General features: G+C 40.7%; 1 protein-coding gene and 1 non-coding gene across 2 annotated transcripts in view; both read left to right on the top strand.

The window, feature by feature from the left end:
* The window catches only part of SYNE1 (spectrin repeat containing nuclear envelope protein 1), a 483,717-nt gene that overhangs the window by 119,737 nt on the left and 348,321 nt on the right, over positions 1-15,659 (top strand). Inside the window, exons 9-13 of the mRNA XM_077812159.1 lie at positions 6,563-6,670; positions 8,970-9,107; positions 10,682-10,846; positions 14,655-14,767; positions 15,401-15,569. Of these exons, the coding sequence (XP_077668285.1) occupies positions 6,563-6,670; positions 8,970-9,107; positions 10,682-10,846; positions 14,655-14,767; positions 15,401-15,569 (693 nt within the window). The remainder of the gene's footprint in view (positions 1-6,562; positions 6,671-8,969; positions 9,108-10,681; positions 10,847-14,654; positions 14,768-15,400; positions 15,570-15,659) is intronic.
* On the top strand, positions 9,409-9,572 carry LOC144263325 (U1 spliceosomal RNA). The gene has a single exon (XR_013345794.1). It is a non-coding gene; the product is annotated as a U1 spliceosomal RNA (small nuclear RNA).

Below are 15,659 nucleotides of genomic sequence, written 5' to 3'. Positions count from 1 at the left end.
ACTTTTCGCCTCAGGCTTGTCTCCTGCTGAGACACTATCCCCTGCCATTTCTAACTCAATATGCCAGGGGCTTCAGGATTCAAGAAGTGTGTTTCCTGTCAGGACTCCATGCGAAGGTCTGATGGGCACTCACAATGTGTGAAGTGCCTTGGCGAAACACATGTCCCTGCAAAATGCCTTCACTGTGCAAGCCTCAAGACCAGGGCTCGTCGCGACAGGGACCAGTGGCTTAAAATGTTACTAATGGAAAAATCTCTGCAGCCGCCTTCGGAGATGGGGAAAATTAAACCCTCTCCCTCGGGCTCCCGGCCAGATCAGAGCCAATTGGGAGCATTGCTTCACCCTCTCTGTAGCAGAGGCAAGAAGCCCAACAGTCTCTGAAGAGAGACTTTAACAAGGGTAAAGGGTCTCCCACGAGATCCTCACCCTCTGTATTGACAGCGCAGAAGGCAGGCGCCTCAGGCTGTCACAACGCCTCAGCCGCAGCTTCTGCAGACCGCAGAGGCAGGAACCCGACCTCCCATGCTGGGAAGGCTTCCGCGGCACCAAGCACTTCAGTGCTAAAAATAGCTGGCAGTGCGGACTGCATGCTCTGCTCCGGTGCCGGGAAGAATGTCCTCACCGAGCCTGCCTTCTGCTCCGGCACCAGCAGCGGACCCCCTGCAGGACTCCTCCACACGTCCCGGGACCAGTGAGGCTTTGAGGGCAGTCAAGGTTCAGCACAGCCCAGGGAGCAGGAGCAACAGTTTCTCACTCAAGGTGACCTCTCAGTGCCACCTGAGCCTAACTCCCCGCTCCTGGACAAACAGAGCTCATTTTTTGAACAGCCGCTACCTTTACTGATAGCGAACCTGATGTACAGCAGCAGGCGGAGTTCTCCCCATCTGCCTCTCCTCCTCCACCGGAACCTTTTCCGCCTCAGGTCATGGCTCACAACCACCAGTCTCAGTTTCCCTACTTCACCCCTCCATGGACAGCACCTGGCTTCTCCTACCCTATGCCTTGGTCTCAGTGATACCCTTTGTCACATCCTCCTACCACTCACCCTCAGACCTCTTCTACTGAACCACTACCTCCTTCTGTGCCTTCATCTCCAGCTCCGTCCACTTCTAGAGTGCCTGAACCCCCTCCTGAGAACATGAGCTATGGACCATATCCTGACTCACCGACCCCCTGACTGTCCATCAGCTCCAGACGGAGCCCTCTTCCCTCCGCCTCCACAGAACGTGGACGACTGTAAACAATTTCAAGAACTTTTCAAGAGAGTGTCACTCAGTCAAGACATCCCCTTAGAAGAGGTTCAGGAAACACAAAACAGACTCCTCAGAATCCTTCCACCCTCTGCACGCTCTAAGATCACGCTCCCCATAAACGAGGCACTCTTGGAAACAGCTGACACTCTCTGGCAAACTCCAGCTTCTTTATTACCAACTTACAAAAGGCTGAACGTAAATACTGTGTTCCCACTAAGGACGCTGACTTCCTATTTTCTTATCCACAACTGAACTCTCTTGTCATGGATGCAGTTGCACAACAGACAAAACAGCCGCAATATCGGAGCACCCCGCAAGACAAGGACCTTAAACTCCTTGACGTCTTCGGTCGCAAGGTTTACACGTCCTCCACTCTACAGTTCAGAATTGCGAATTATTCTGCCCTCCTCACCAGCTACGACTTCGATAATTACAATAAACTTTTCGAATTTGCCTCCTACATTCCAGAGGGTAGGAGAACAGACTTCAAATCAATCCCGGTTGAGGGCCAATTAATTTCCAGAACGGCCCTACAAGAAGTTCTAGACACGGCAGACACAGCAGCCCGTACTATTGCAATTGCTGTGGTTATGCACAGATCTTCATGGCTCTCTGCATCTGGCATCCCTAAAGATCTGCAGACCAAAGTGGAGGACCTCCCCTTTGATAAGGATAAACTTTTCTCAAAAAGAAAAACAAAAAAACAAAAACCGATCAACTCCTCCACACCATGAAAGATTCTAGAGCGACACTGCACACCCTGGGCATTCACCAACTCACCAGCTGTCGCTTTTCACATCACCAATGGATTGTTTAACCTGGAACTGATTGCTGCAGAGGCTTTTTGAGAATACCAAATATCAACAGAATGGCAATGCTTTGGTAGTCTGGCTTGGATATACAGTCTCTGTAGTTGTCTTGGTTTATTGGTTTGAGAGCCCTCACTTGGCAACCTCCACACTTTTATTATTGTAAAGGATTTCTGTGATACACAGGATAGAGAGGCTTACTCTGCACCACAACCACTTTGGATCTGACTTACTCATGATTTGTCAGAGTATCATCAACATTAAAATTGATATTTCCCATGATAGCAGATTCTTGCCATTTAGGATGTTCTCTTTGTCCTTGCCAAGCCCATTATGATGACTTGGGAAGAGCATCACACACAAATTCCGGCAAATATTAGCATCTTAAGTTATGCTGTTCTTACACATACAAAAAGAAGCTGGGAGTGTATGGCTAATCCTGTTGGCAACATCATACCTAGTTTTAATGTTTTCCCAAATATTATTTTATGTGCAACACAGTACCTTTAATTCACATTGCATGTTGCACATGTAGAGACTCTAGTCTTGTAAAGACTAATATATCAAACTATGAAAAAATGTATATACTGCATTACATTTTTATACGATAAATGATTAGCCAGGTGAAAGGAAAACTGAAGTGATAGCAGGCCAAGATTAACTATGAAATTTTATCAACTAAAATAAATATCTCATTTTTTTAAATTAAATGTCAAGCAAATGTGATCAGAGATTAGATCTCTTACCTAAAAGGAATAATTTTATTTCCGCTAGCCAGCTATATTTATAGTTGCTTACACTCCATTCCATACGCTGTTCAAGATGGCTAGTTTCTGACTGAGCGTGCAGAGCACTAAGTGTTGATAAATGCCTTGTGTTAAATATGATAGTTCATCAGACAAGATGTATGAATGGTAGGTCCTTTGGTGCTTAAGAAACTGTGATTCATTTCCATCTACTACCACTCAAGTTGTACTTGCAACCATTTAATCAGAAGGGGGTCTTCGAACTGCTTATATATCAACCAAGGAACCTTTCATCTGACAAATGGGGCTGAGACACAGGGAGCTATACTGATGCCTCACATGCAGTTACTGAGAGATATATTCCAATGTATGTAGAAAGAAACAAGAGTCCAGTGAAGCAGGCTGCAAAAACAGAATGGTAAAATAGGAGCATGGCTAATAGTTTAAAAAAATAACAACTGATTATTCCTAAGCAAAATCATTCTGGGCCAAATTCATCACTTGTGTAGGTAAATACAAATCCATTGACTTTAGGTTGATTTTACAACATAGCTGAATTTGAGTCCTTCTCTATAGTGGGACTGTATCTATCAACCTGAATAATTTGTTTTATACAGTATGGTATATTGGAGAATTGGTCTGAAATTCAATAAAGACAAATGCAAAGTACTACACTTAGGAAGAAAAAAATCAAATGAACAAATACAAAATGGCGAATAACTGGCTGGGCACTAGTAATGTTGAAAAAAATATTGGGGTTATGGTGGGTAACAAATTGAATCTGAGTCAACAATGTGGTGCAGTTGCAAAAAAGGCAAATATACCGGGGTGTATTAATAGAGTGTTGTGTATGAGACATAGGAAGTAATTGTTCTCCTCTACTTGGCACTGGTGAGGCCCCAGCTTGAGTAGTGTGTCTAGTTTTAGGTGGAACACTTTAAGAAAAATGTGGACGGATTGGAGTAAGTCCAGAAAAGAGTAACAAAAATGCTAAAAAGAAACATGAGCTATGAGGAAAGGATAAAAATACTGGACACGTTTAGTCTTGAGAAAAGAAGACTGAAGCAGGATCTGATGACAGTCTTCAAATATGTGAAGGATAATTAAGGACAGAAACAGGTTACCAAGGGAGGTTGTGGAATCCCTGTCATTGGAGTTTTTTTTAAGAGAAGATTAGACAAACACCTATACTAGAAGGTCTATGCATGCTTAGCCCTGCCTCAGCATGGAGGGACTAGATCACCTCTTGAGTCCCTTCTACTCCTCCATTTCTGTGGTTTCTATGAAATATGATATTGAAATAATCACATATAGGGTGAAATTTTGGCTTCATTGAAGTCAGTGGCAGAACTTCCGTTGATTTCAGTGGGTCAGGAATTTCACCCAGAGGCCGTGTGCCACTATACAATGTGCTATATGGGAGTAAAGAGCTAAACTTCAGGGCTTAAATCCTGGACTTATGGCAAGACTCCCACTGACTGCAGAGAAGGTACTATTTCATCTAATTCATAAGTGAGCATATCACTTCTGTGTTACACACAAGATCACATAAAGTTGTCCAACCTATTGACTATCTCCCACCCATTGATACAGAGTGTATGGAAGACCAGTTGAGGAATAACACAAAACCTTGATGACTATCACTCTTTTAGAATTGTAATGTCTTCAAAATCAATCTTACTACATACAGAAGTAGCTACTTTTTAAAAAAAAAATTCCTGTTAGAAGACAAAATTGTACCCATTGTTTAGTAGTCTTCAAAGGACATTGTGGAAGGATTTATTTTAACTCTTAAGTCTACTTTCAACTAACATAGACATGTTCTTGCTGCTGCTGATTCTGTGTTTCAATGAATCTTGGGCCTGATTCCTACACATGACTTTGTGGCTCATATAGTCAGTCACCAGGTCAGAACGGTAGTGTTTTACACTCATTTTAGACTTGTCTCTATGGACACTTAGTGTGCTGCAAGCTAGGGTACAAATCACTAGCCTGCTGTGCACTAAGTTGCTCTGTGGACCTTGCTGTCATTCACTAGAAGATCCATAGTGCCCTTTGACCCACTGCTGTAGATCAGAGCACACCATGGATATACATAGCCGTTTAGTGTGCAGGAGGCTAGAGCGCTATAGAGTTGTACCCCAGTTTTCCATGTACTACAGACTATGTAGACAAGCCCTTTGTACACACTTTGCACAGGTATAAATGATTCCACAAGATGCATGCAAAGTGAATGTAATCTGGCTGCAACTATCCTGCTGAGAATTCCCCTGGAGTGGAATTCTCATCAGGCATATAGCCAGTGGTTCCTGTGCCATCTTTGCCTATTCTGCAGCCTCAGCCCTGAGGGACTGGGGAGGGAGTGGGTTGCTCCATTCCCATACAGCAATACTCAGCTGATGGATGGTCCATAGAGACCATAGCTAACTGTTGTAAAATAATAGCCTCCCTGGTGTTGCTCTAATTTACTTCTGGGCTGAGGGCAGCTTGAGAATTAGAGAGCTATAACTGACTCCCTGACAACCCTCTGTACTGAGAGGATTTTGATAAAAGAGCAAACGTTAAATATTTAAGTTTAAAATGACTGTTCCTTAGTACGTTTCAATTATTTTAAAAACATGTAGGTATTTCCTCTACAGTTTTGTACGCATGAATCCACTAATTTGGTGTGATGTTTGAAACTTACTCACATACTTTGGGTTACTACTATGGATTTAGTTGAATCTGTGAGCTTGCTTCTCCTCTCACTGGTTTTACAGGCCTGTATCTTCATTTATTTCGATGGAGTTACTCCTGAGTTACATTAGCGTTAGTGAGAGGTGCATGTGGCACACTGTGTGCAAATATCAGTCAGTCGCTTACGTCCCGCTTAAGGGTAGGCTGTTTACACAGAGCATAAATGTCCCTTTTATCATATGCTAAATCTTGATATGACAAGCTTACAGACCTGTGATTTCCTGTTGGTATTTTTCTGTTGGTGACTCTCTGATCACATTGTTCCGGACACAGCATTAATAAGGACTGTGTGATTGACAGTACACCATACTAAAGCAATGTTGAAACAAGTCCTCTAATAGAACAGTATGCTGTTATTGAATGTAGAAAGATCAGTGTGTTGTGGTATATAAGTAAAAGAAACTGTGAAGATCAGTACCTTGCAATGTTTTTTTTTTTTGTCCTAACTAAAATTGTAGAATATGTAAGGATTTGTCCTTTATACCAACTTGCTGTTTGATATGGATGGTACACTTAAATCAGGGAGCCAACAGTCTGGTAATGTAGCATGTCTTTATGACACATTGTTTATCATCAATACCATAAGTGATAATAAATAATAAAATCAGGAATAATGCCCTTTTCCAAACAAATAGACCTTCACTGAAATTCACTGTGAACAAATTGTGATTTACATCAACTGTGGCAGATTAAAATTAGCTGTTACGATTTATTGCAGTGGCTGCGCATTAAGTTGGCTTTAAATAAGAACTCCATGTGACAGTATGCTCTATGTGACACTGCAGTACCCCTTGCTAGTATGAACCTCATGTCTAGGGGTCTAAATTCTACTCATACATCCAGGCAACCGCACTCATTCAGGTTGAATGCAGATAATAGAGTCAAATTTGACCCAAATGTCTACATTGACTTTCTCTGTAAATTAAATTGTTCTGCTAGGAAAGAGTAATATATTGCCTATATCTTTGGCACTCACTAATAATCATCTACAATGCTGTTTGGGTTTCCTGCCTCACAGAAAGAAGATAGACTGATGCTGAGAGACCTCAAAGTTTGGGTAGAACAGTTTGAAAGGGACCTGACCAGGACACAGATGGCAGAAGCAAGCTTACAGGAAAAATACCAGGTAAGCTGTGGAAAACTTCAAATGGTGGAACATTTTTGTCATGATTAGGTCTAATATGTGCCCCTGAATTTGTATCCTTCTTCCATATCATAGAATATTAGGGTTGGAAGGGACCTCAGGAGGTCATCTAGTCCAACCCCCTGCTCAAAGCAGGACCTGCTCAAAGCAGGACCAATCCCCAACTAAATCATCCCAGCCAGGGCTTTGTCAAGCCTAACCTTAAAAACCTCTAAGGAAGGAGATTCTACCACCTCCCTAGGTAATCCATTCCAGTGCTTTACCACCCTCCTAATGAAAAGGTTTTTCCTAATATCCAACCTAAACCTCCCCCACTGCAATTTGAGACCATTATTCCTTGTTCTATCAGCCGGTATCACTGAGGAACAGTTTAGTTCCATCCTCTTTGGAACCCCCTTTCAGGTAGTTCCAAAAGCAGCTATCAAATCCTCTCTTATTCTTCTCTTCTGCAGACTAATACAGTATGCTGACTGCATAAAAGTGAGCAGTGTTTCACTGCCGAAACAAATCTAAGTCTGCAGATGCTCACATTGTGCCCCCTAGATCTTCAGATAAAGGGGACTTGTCTAACACAGATCTGCCTCCTCAGGATGGAAGAAGGGCTAGGTTGCTCTTAGGTGGGCAGCTAGGGGCAGCTAAGTCCTCTCTCCCCAAACATACATTCCAGATGCTGCAAAGGCCGCTCTGCATGATAGAGCTTCTGTGATGGAAAATAATTGAAGGGGAGGTGGGCCAAGAGGAAGAGTCGGCAGGCCTTGGTCGGGGGTGGAGGTCACATTTTACTCCCCTCTAGCCAGGTCCAGGAAATTAGTCAAAATGGCTAATACAGAATGGGCCTGTATTATATTTTAATGGAAACCCCTTCCTCCACTGGGGGCAGTCATAGCCCAGGGGAGGCCTTGATAGTGGGGCTCGAGTGGAGCCATGCTGCATGGGGGGAATGGGTGGGTGTGATAAGGGCCAGAGTCAATATGGAGGCATAGGGTCTGCCTCTAGTGGATATGTCTCCCCTGCCTAATCTGGGTGCAGATTCTACCGCCTTTTCTAGATGGGTTAATTCTGCCCCTATAACAGGATGGTGTCAGGGAGGTTTGTAGAGATTTGCTTCCTCTGAAAATCCTGCCCTGGGTTTTGCTGTGGGAGGAGATGATCTAGGCCCTGACAACAGTCCTACAATCGTTGAAATAAAGAGGCAGTTTTCTCTGCCTGCACTTTACTGTATTTTCCTTCTATCATTAAATATATGTATTTGGGTCACATTCTGCTCAGTTATAATCGTGTGAATTTGAGTAACTCAGTTGTTGGTGTGAATCCTGAAGAAGTCTGTTGAACTTCGTGTGTGACTCTGGATTTAAACTGCTTTAGCTCTAAAGAGTGGATTTCAGCAGTTTTTGTTAAATCATAGGTTTTTTTGCCTCACAGCCTAGCTTCTTATTTTGTCAGATTCAGCAGTGAAGTCCCAATTATATGTTTTTGATGCCATAAGACTTCCTCTCACAGTCCTACCACAGCCAAAATCCCCATTGATTTCAGTGGGAGTGCCATACATAAGACAGCTGCAGGACCAGCTCCTGATTGTAAGATGCTGGTTCAAAAATTGTGGTAGATCTTTGAAGCAGATGGAATTCCCATCCTCTCCTGAACAGATTATATGTACACTGTATGAAGTCCAGATGGAGGCCCTGATCCTGCAAACAGTTATGCATATAATTAAAAGCACACAAGTGAATAGTCCCACCTCATTCAGGGCTACTTGTGCATGCAAGTAAAGTTACTCAAATACATAAATGTTTGCAGTATCAGAGTCCTGCTCCTTCCTGGGGTTTGGCATTATTGGTAACATCACATCATAAACTTCAACCTAAACTTCAAATATGGTTATACATAAGAGTTTCCATGCAGGCCATCTCTCTACCAAAACCTAGTTTCCTCTGCCTCTGAGAGAGGCTCCAGCCCCTCTTTTAACCTGCTAAAAGCTAATTGAATGTAATTGCTAGTTCTACTCAACAGTAATTTCTGCCTTTCATGTAGGGTTCAGGTACCTAATAACTGGAGGAAAACGGAGGAGTCCTGTATCCCTACAGAGGTCCCTTGAGTCTCTTACCCTGTTAAAACTTTTAATAAAAATGTCTTTCAAGGAAGTTCATAATTAAATACACATTCCAACTTGAGAAGGATAGAATCTTTTATCAATTCAGAATTGTAAAATGGCCAACCTTACCCCATACATGTCCTGTCATTTCCTTCCATGCCTCATTGTACTGATTTTCTTTTCATGCAGTCATTTAAACACTTCCGAGTCCAGTATGAAATAAAGAGGAAACAGATTGAACTTGTAATCCAGTCTTCCCGGAAAGATGGTAAATTGTCACTTGATCAAGCTATGGTGAAGCAAGCTTGGGACAGGGTTTCTTCCAGGGTAAGTTAAAAAAATTAATACACTAAATACATTTTATTAGACATACATTTTTAAGTTTTGCCAAAGCAAAGATTGAATAAGGTCTTTCGGATAGGGCACCTACCTTGAACTGCCCTTTGTTAGAAAATATGTTGATAAAAACATAGTGGTACTGAGTATTTTGAAAACACAACTAATAGTACAATTTACAGCTCCCCTCAAACTGGATTGACAGAACAGGTTTTAGACAATATTGAATGCCCTGTAAAATTCTACATCTGTTCATTTGCAGAACAATTTGTGTCTGCCTACCAACTACTGAATACTTACCTGGCAGGGGAGATACCATGATCACAAAGGTGGTTTTCCCAGGGTGAGGCTCATCCATTGCACTGCAGGTGTGCTGACCCCTGCGATTTCCCCAAATGCGGGAAACTCGACTGCATAATTTGTGGTAGTGGGGGACTGCGTTCGCACTCTCCCTTGGCTTTAAAAAACAAAAAACAAAAACCAAAAACCAAAAAAAAACCTACTGACTGTTGCAGTGTGTTGTAAAAGTGTAACAGTATTCATTTGGCATGGACACATACTTATGACTGGTGAAGCAACAAATGAGTTATGCAGGTCATTCCAAATGAGAGCCAATGAAACCTTTATAAATCACCATGCTGTCATGAATTTTTCTATGTCATGTATTTAAAATAAACTATATTGGAAATATTCTGAAGCTTTGTAATTTTTATTGACATTATTTTTCTCTTTCTTAATTGGGACTCTTCCAGTAAGACAGGCTACTTTACTTCTACAGATCCAAATGTACAGTCTTCTGAGGAAGAGAAAAATTAATAAAGACCTTTCAATATTACTGAAAATAGATTCTTTGTGTAACTAATATTAAATCTTCAGCTCTGAACTTCCACAGTCTACTGGAAAAAACATTCTTGGCATTCAGTGGGATAAGGAAATTATTACTATCCCTGATAATTGATGCCATATTGGAGCTTAAGCTTTGTCAGGCTCCACTCTGCATAATGCCAGACAATTATAATTTGGGGAGGCTAGGTGGAAGAAAGATGCATTTCTCAAGCACAACGTATAAGCATCTGTCTGAAACTGCTGAGATGCCTGGAATGGTTGACATTTGTCTCTTCTCAGATGGGGTAATGAGCAGAGCGTAGATAAAACTATCTGACATTATGAGAAGTTCAGTTTATGACATGGTTTCATTTTTTTCCACAAGCCTGTCATCACCACATCTGTGGTATAACTATAGAACATCTGACTGCTTTTGGTGGTGGACAAGTTTTACTAATATACATGTAGGGTAACCTGCACCATTAATGAATAATGATGCCATGCATAGTTTATCCAGGACAAACTGTTGTAATGGAAAATTATAAATTACATCCTTAATACTGTAACGTCATGAACTGACTATCAACATTTACATTTTATACATCACTTACTGGTCTTTTAATTTCTTTTTGGTCTTGTAACTATCCAGCACCAGGTTTGTTAGAAGCCTGATTGTCAGGATAGTTACTTGTGAAATTAATCCTGGAAGGATATTCAGTATTCTTAATTTTGTTTTCCAGCTATTAGATTGGCACAAATATCTTGATAAATCTCTTCCTGCACCTTTGGGTAGCATAGGTGCCTGGCTATACAGAGCAGAGGCTGCTGTTAGGGAAGAAATAATTGTCCAGCAAGCTCATGAGGAAACAGCAAATACGATACATCGGAAGCTTGAACAGCATAAGGTAACTCTGTATGAGACATCTCTATGCATGACATTCCAGTTTCAGTGTGGCCACTGTTCCTAGGATTGTGGGTGACTGAGAACTCATGCTGTATGAACAACAAATTTTCGTGATGGTTGTTACTAGGTTTGTTTTGAAAGTGAGTTGTGATGATGAGGCAACTTGGACAACATATGGAGTCCTAAGATTTCCTTGATGCAATACAAACTGGGTTTTGACATGCTGTAGTTAGGAGGCTACATGTACTAGTTGTTTTGGTAAATAATCTCCTGTTGGTGGTAAATGAAGATCAAGTGTCCATGCTTATTCTTTTAGATCTATCAGATGATACCTTTGACTATGAGGTTTTATTAAGATGTCTGCAGATCCTAGAAGTAGTTAGAATTATTTTTGAATGGCTCTTATTCCTTCCTTTTTGAAAAGTCCCAGAGTGTAATATTCCATAGCTGTTCATCTGCTCCAGGAGCTCTCTTCTACAAAGCTCCACACTGTACCATTCTGTTACTCAATCTATATTGGAAGCCAGGTGAAATAGTAGGGTAATGGAGAGACTACAATACTTTAAATATGCTGATAACCCGCATTGCAGTTGGTCTTAACCTGCCTTAATGCCTAACCAAGATTTAGGCTTGAAAGAGAATGTGGTGAACCTAGATCATTTTGCGCCTGAACAGGGCTTGAAAAATCCACTTTCCTATGGGTGAGTAAGAAGCTTTCATAGGCAAATTTGAATAATAGTGTGATCAATTTCTGAAGATTCTAAGCTCTCATTTAAAAGTAAGTTGTATATATAGACAGGCAGATAAAAATCTTTGGGGAGAAGTAGGAGAAGAAAGCTGAGACAGGAAATATAGAGGATGAAGTAGAGAACACAATGTAGGGAAAGAGTAAAAGGGTATATAAGCTGGGAAAGAGAGGAAGAAAAGAGAGAACAGACACTGAAAATATAGGGATAGAAAAGGAAGAAAAATTGGAGTGGAACCAGCAAGGGAAAGAAGATATAATGGAAGCAACAAAGGTGTATCTAGTAAGTTATATTTTAAAATGTTTTGTATTGAAAGTTGGCTGACAGCATGGTATAAAGAAATACAAGGCTCAACTGTTTTATTGCTGCAAAAATAATCTGCCAAGGATTTATTTAAAATTATATTTGTAGTCCTTTTAGCTTCTTTATGGTGTACAGTATAATGAAGGCCTAAAAGGTTTCTTAACAAAAAGGGTTTTGTTAATCTTGCAATATCATGAATGTCAGCTCTGTTTGTGCTAGAACAACTCCTGGAAGTCTTAGAGATATATATTTTGAGCTCTTACATCTTAAGTAATCACCCTGACAAGTAAACTTAGTCCTTGGGTTAGTAGATGTCAGGTAGATTTTCAAGCCCTATATCAATGGTTCTCAACCTATTTACCACTGTGGGCCGCATATATGTGTTATGTGGGCCACATCCAGTACTACCTGTATGGCCCTGAGGATATCACACGGGCTGCAGCTGTGTGTTGATGGGCCGCAAGTGGCCCACGAGCCATAGGTTGAGAACCACTGCCCTATATGTAGTGCATGTGGGTTGGAGAAAGCATCAGAAGAATTAGTAGAAATCAGCTCCCTGTATTGTGTGAGTGTGCTCATCTTTGTCACTCAAGGTCGTGACACAGGGGTCATGAAGGTCCTCAGCTGCTTAGGTAGCAGCAATGGCTCAATGTGTTTTTTCCAGCTGTGCTCTGCAATTTTTTTTTAATTTCTCTCTGCTGGGAACCTCACCACATTATCCATACCTTTGTCACCTCCAGAAGTTGTTACATGGCATTGCATATTATATGGCCCCATAAGGTTATTCTGAAGTTCCGACTGATGCAGAATACATTATTAATAACATCTAGCTTTTATATAGTGCTTTTCATTAGTATATTTCAAAGTGTGTTTTGCCTTCTTAGACACCATCCTGCACAAACTTTGCTGTGTTCAACTTTACATCCATAAGTAGTCCTACTGAAGTTAGTGGGACTACTCACAGTTGTTTAACTCAAAGTTAAACATGTATATAAGTCTTTGAAGGGTCAGGACCTTAATAATTAGTAATTCACTTGGAGAGCAAATTGCATCTCAATGCCATAGTTTTCACTGGCGTCCAGTAGATTAGTGGGTGAAGTTTCAAGTACTGGTTTTGACTTCTAAAGATCTAAAAAGCTTGTTATCTATCTAAGGATCTCAGGCTATGTCTACATAGCCCTGAAGTTTGGACTATGGAGGTGGGAATAGAAATGCACACCAAAGTGCTGTAACTGCCCCGTGTGGGTGCTGTGAGTGCAAACTAAAAGGTTTCTAGTTTTCATTAATGTAGTCTGGTTAGCTGAGGATTATGTTAATGTGAACAAGGACACTTTTAGTTCATGCCCACTGCATCCATATGTGGGGAAGCTGAAGCGCAGCAGTTTGGTGCTTACTGCTGTTCACACCCCTGTACTCTGAACTGTGGGACAGTGTGGACAAGCCCTTAGAGACAACTTTCCTCCTTGCATGGCGAGGTGGCAAATGCAGTCATGTGAAATGTTTGTTCTAACATCCCTCATATAAATGAGAGAGGGCTAGCTGCAGAGAATTCTCAACAAGGGTTTCTTGATTCTCAAACTCATTTATTATCCCCTTTTCCTGACAAAGCCTGATATATCCTCCTTCAGACATACTGTCAGTTTTAACTGTTCTCTCAAACTTTCTACCAAAGAGGAGGGTTGAGTAGAGTCAGATGGGTTGGTGGAGGATCATGAGGGATATTGGGCACAATTTTGTGAATTGAGCCAATAGAATTATTTATATCTCTCTGCTGTTGCATAAGTGCTCAGTCAGAGCAATCTGTGGAGAGGTGATATTTTAATACATTGAAAAAATAAACATTTCAGATAAATTTACTAGCTTGCATTTTGTGTCCCAGCTCCCTCAGCCTGGGGAGAGGAGGAGTTGTACATGATTTTGTTTGTCAGTACGATACTGATCAGCTTCAGCAAGGGACTGTACAATAAGCTATCTACTCCCTCACATTCTGGCAGCCTTCTGAAGACTTCACATCGTTATGGTTACCGCTTTGGAAACTATTGCCAGTCATTCATTTTAATAAGTAATCTCCAGGAAATCCTTTGAAGTAGTGTTGCTTGGTTACTATAGAAATGAGCTGTTGTTATGAGGCTTATGCTTGTTTGTATCTTATCATAAGCCTACAGGTTTAGGTACTGTATTCAGTGTAGGTTTGCGTAATATATAGCATATAATCACTGAATCTTCTGATGCTGAGAGTCAGGAGTTCACTTCACATTGAATATGCAATAACATCAGGAACCCTGAATCTGCTGCTTTGTATTGAGGGGGGGAGGGGGATTAGACTAATTGTGTAATATTTGAAATAGCAATTAATAAAAGCTGGTATTTGTAGTAAAGATATAAACAGTAAATTTAACAAAATTATATACTCATGAAATTTCAGCAGTTGCAGACTTTATCTCAGATTAGTCACATACAACTAGAGTTCATCGTGTTTCTTTAAATCTCTGAAAGATTTATCTGAGGCAGTGCAAGTGCCATCTATTTTAAAAACTGCCAGAATTATAAGACACAGCTTTAGCAGAATATCTCATAAGGTACTTCCACTGTGCAGATGCTCAAGCTGCTATATAATGCTTTTATATTAGGCATTAACTTGCATGCAAATGTGACAGCATGTTCAAATACTTAACTACATTGACTCATCATTGCAGCCTTAAAATCATGCTTATTAGTTAGTCTACTGTGAGCGTTTTCTCTCTCTTTGAATCGAACCAGGACCTGCTTAAAAACATAGATGGTCACAAAAAGGCATTCCAAGTGATCCACCGGGCTAGGTCTGTTAATGGAGTCCCTGTTCCAGTGGAGCAGTTAGACGATATGGCAGAGAGGTAAGAAGAATTTCAATCTTAAATGATAGGTATCAGGGGGTAGCCGTGTTAGTCTGTATCCACAAAAACAACAAGGAGTCTGGTGGCACCTTAAAGACTAATCTTAAATGAATCCTTCTCTGTGAATGACAGAGATCCTGTTTGCTTTATAATGTTTTCATGTAAAAATCAGATTTTACATTTGGTTCTTAGTTAAGAAGAATGTGAGCAGCAACAAATGAGAAATATGTTGAAAAGCCTGATATTCATAATTGAACAAGCTATTGATTTTCAAAAAGGAATAATTTTTCAGACAGACTCGGCACAAGAAGGAACATTATGTAACAACACTTGGGATGCTTATGAACAAACTGGAAGAGGGATGCTTTGGTAATGAAAAGAACTTAGTCTCAGACCTAAACTGATGATTTACTTCTGTGTATAAACAGAATTATAGCATGTTTGCTTTTAATGAGCAGCCTTCAGAGTGGTTATCATACAACATTAAATATGCCTTTAGGCTTTGCATTAGATCAAAGAATAGAGATATATATCTCACACATAACAAGGTAGCTTGAACCTATAGAAAAATCCTTCCGTTCCTCCTACACATTGAATGTTTCACTTTTTTACTACTGTGTGATTCATTCCTAGGTTTAATTTTGTTGCATCTACATCTGAACTCCATCTGTTGAAAATGGAGTTTCTGGAACTGAAATACCGTCTGCTGTCACTGTTAGTCCTTGCAGAATCGAAGTTAAAATCATGGATTATCAAATATGGAAGACGAGAATCAGTAGAACTACTTCTACAGAATTATATTGTAAGCTTTTGTTCTTTGTTTAATTTTGTTGCATCTACATCTGAACTCCACTGCCTTGCCCCTTATGTTGTGATTTACACCTATGTAAAG

Source organism: Eretmochelys imbricata, chromosome 3, assembly GCF_965152235.1.
Source record: "Eretmochelys imbricata isolate rEreImb1 chromosome 3, rEreImb1.hap1, whole genome shotgun sequence".
In the NCBI taxonomy this organism is placed as follows: Eukaryota; Metazoa; Chordata; order Testudines; family Cheloniidae; genus Eretmochelys; species Eretmochelys imbricata.
Note: the sequence above shows the minus strand (reverse complement) of the source record. Positions and strands in the feature narration are given on the sequence as shown.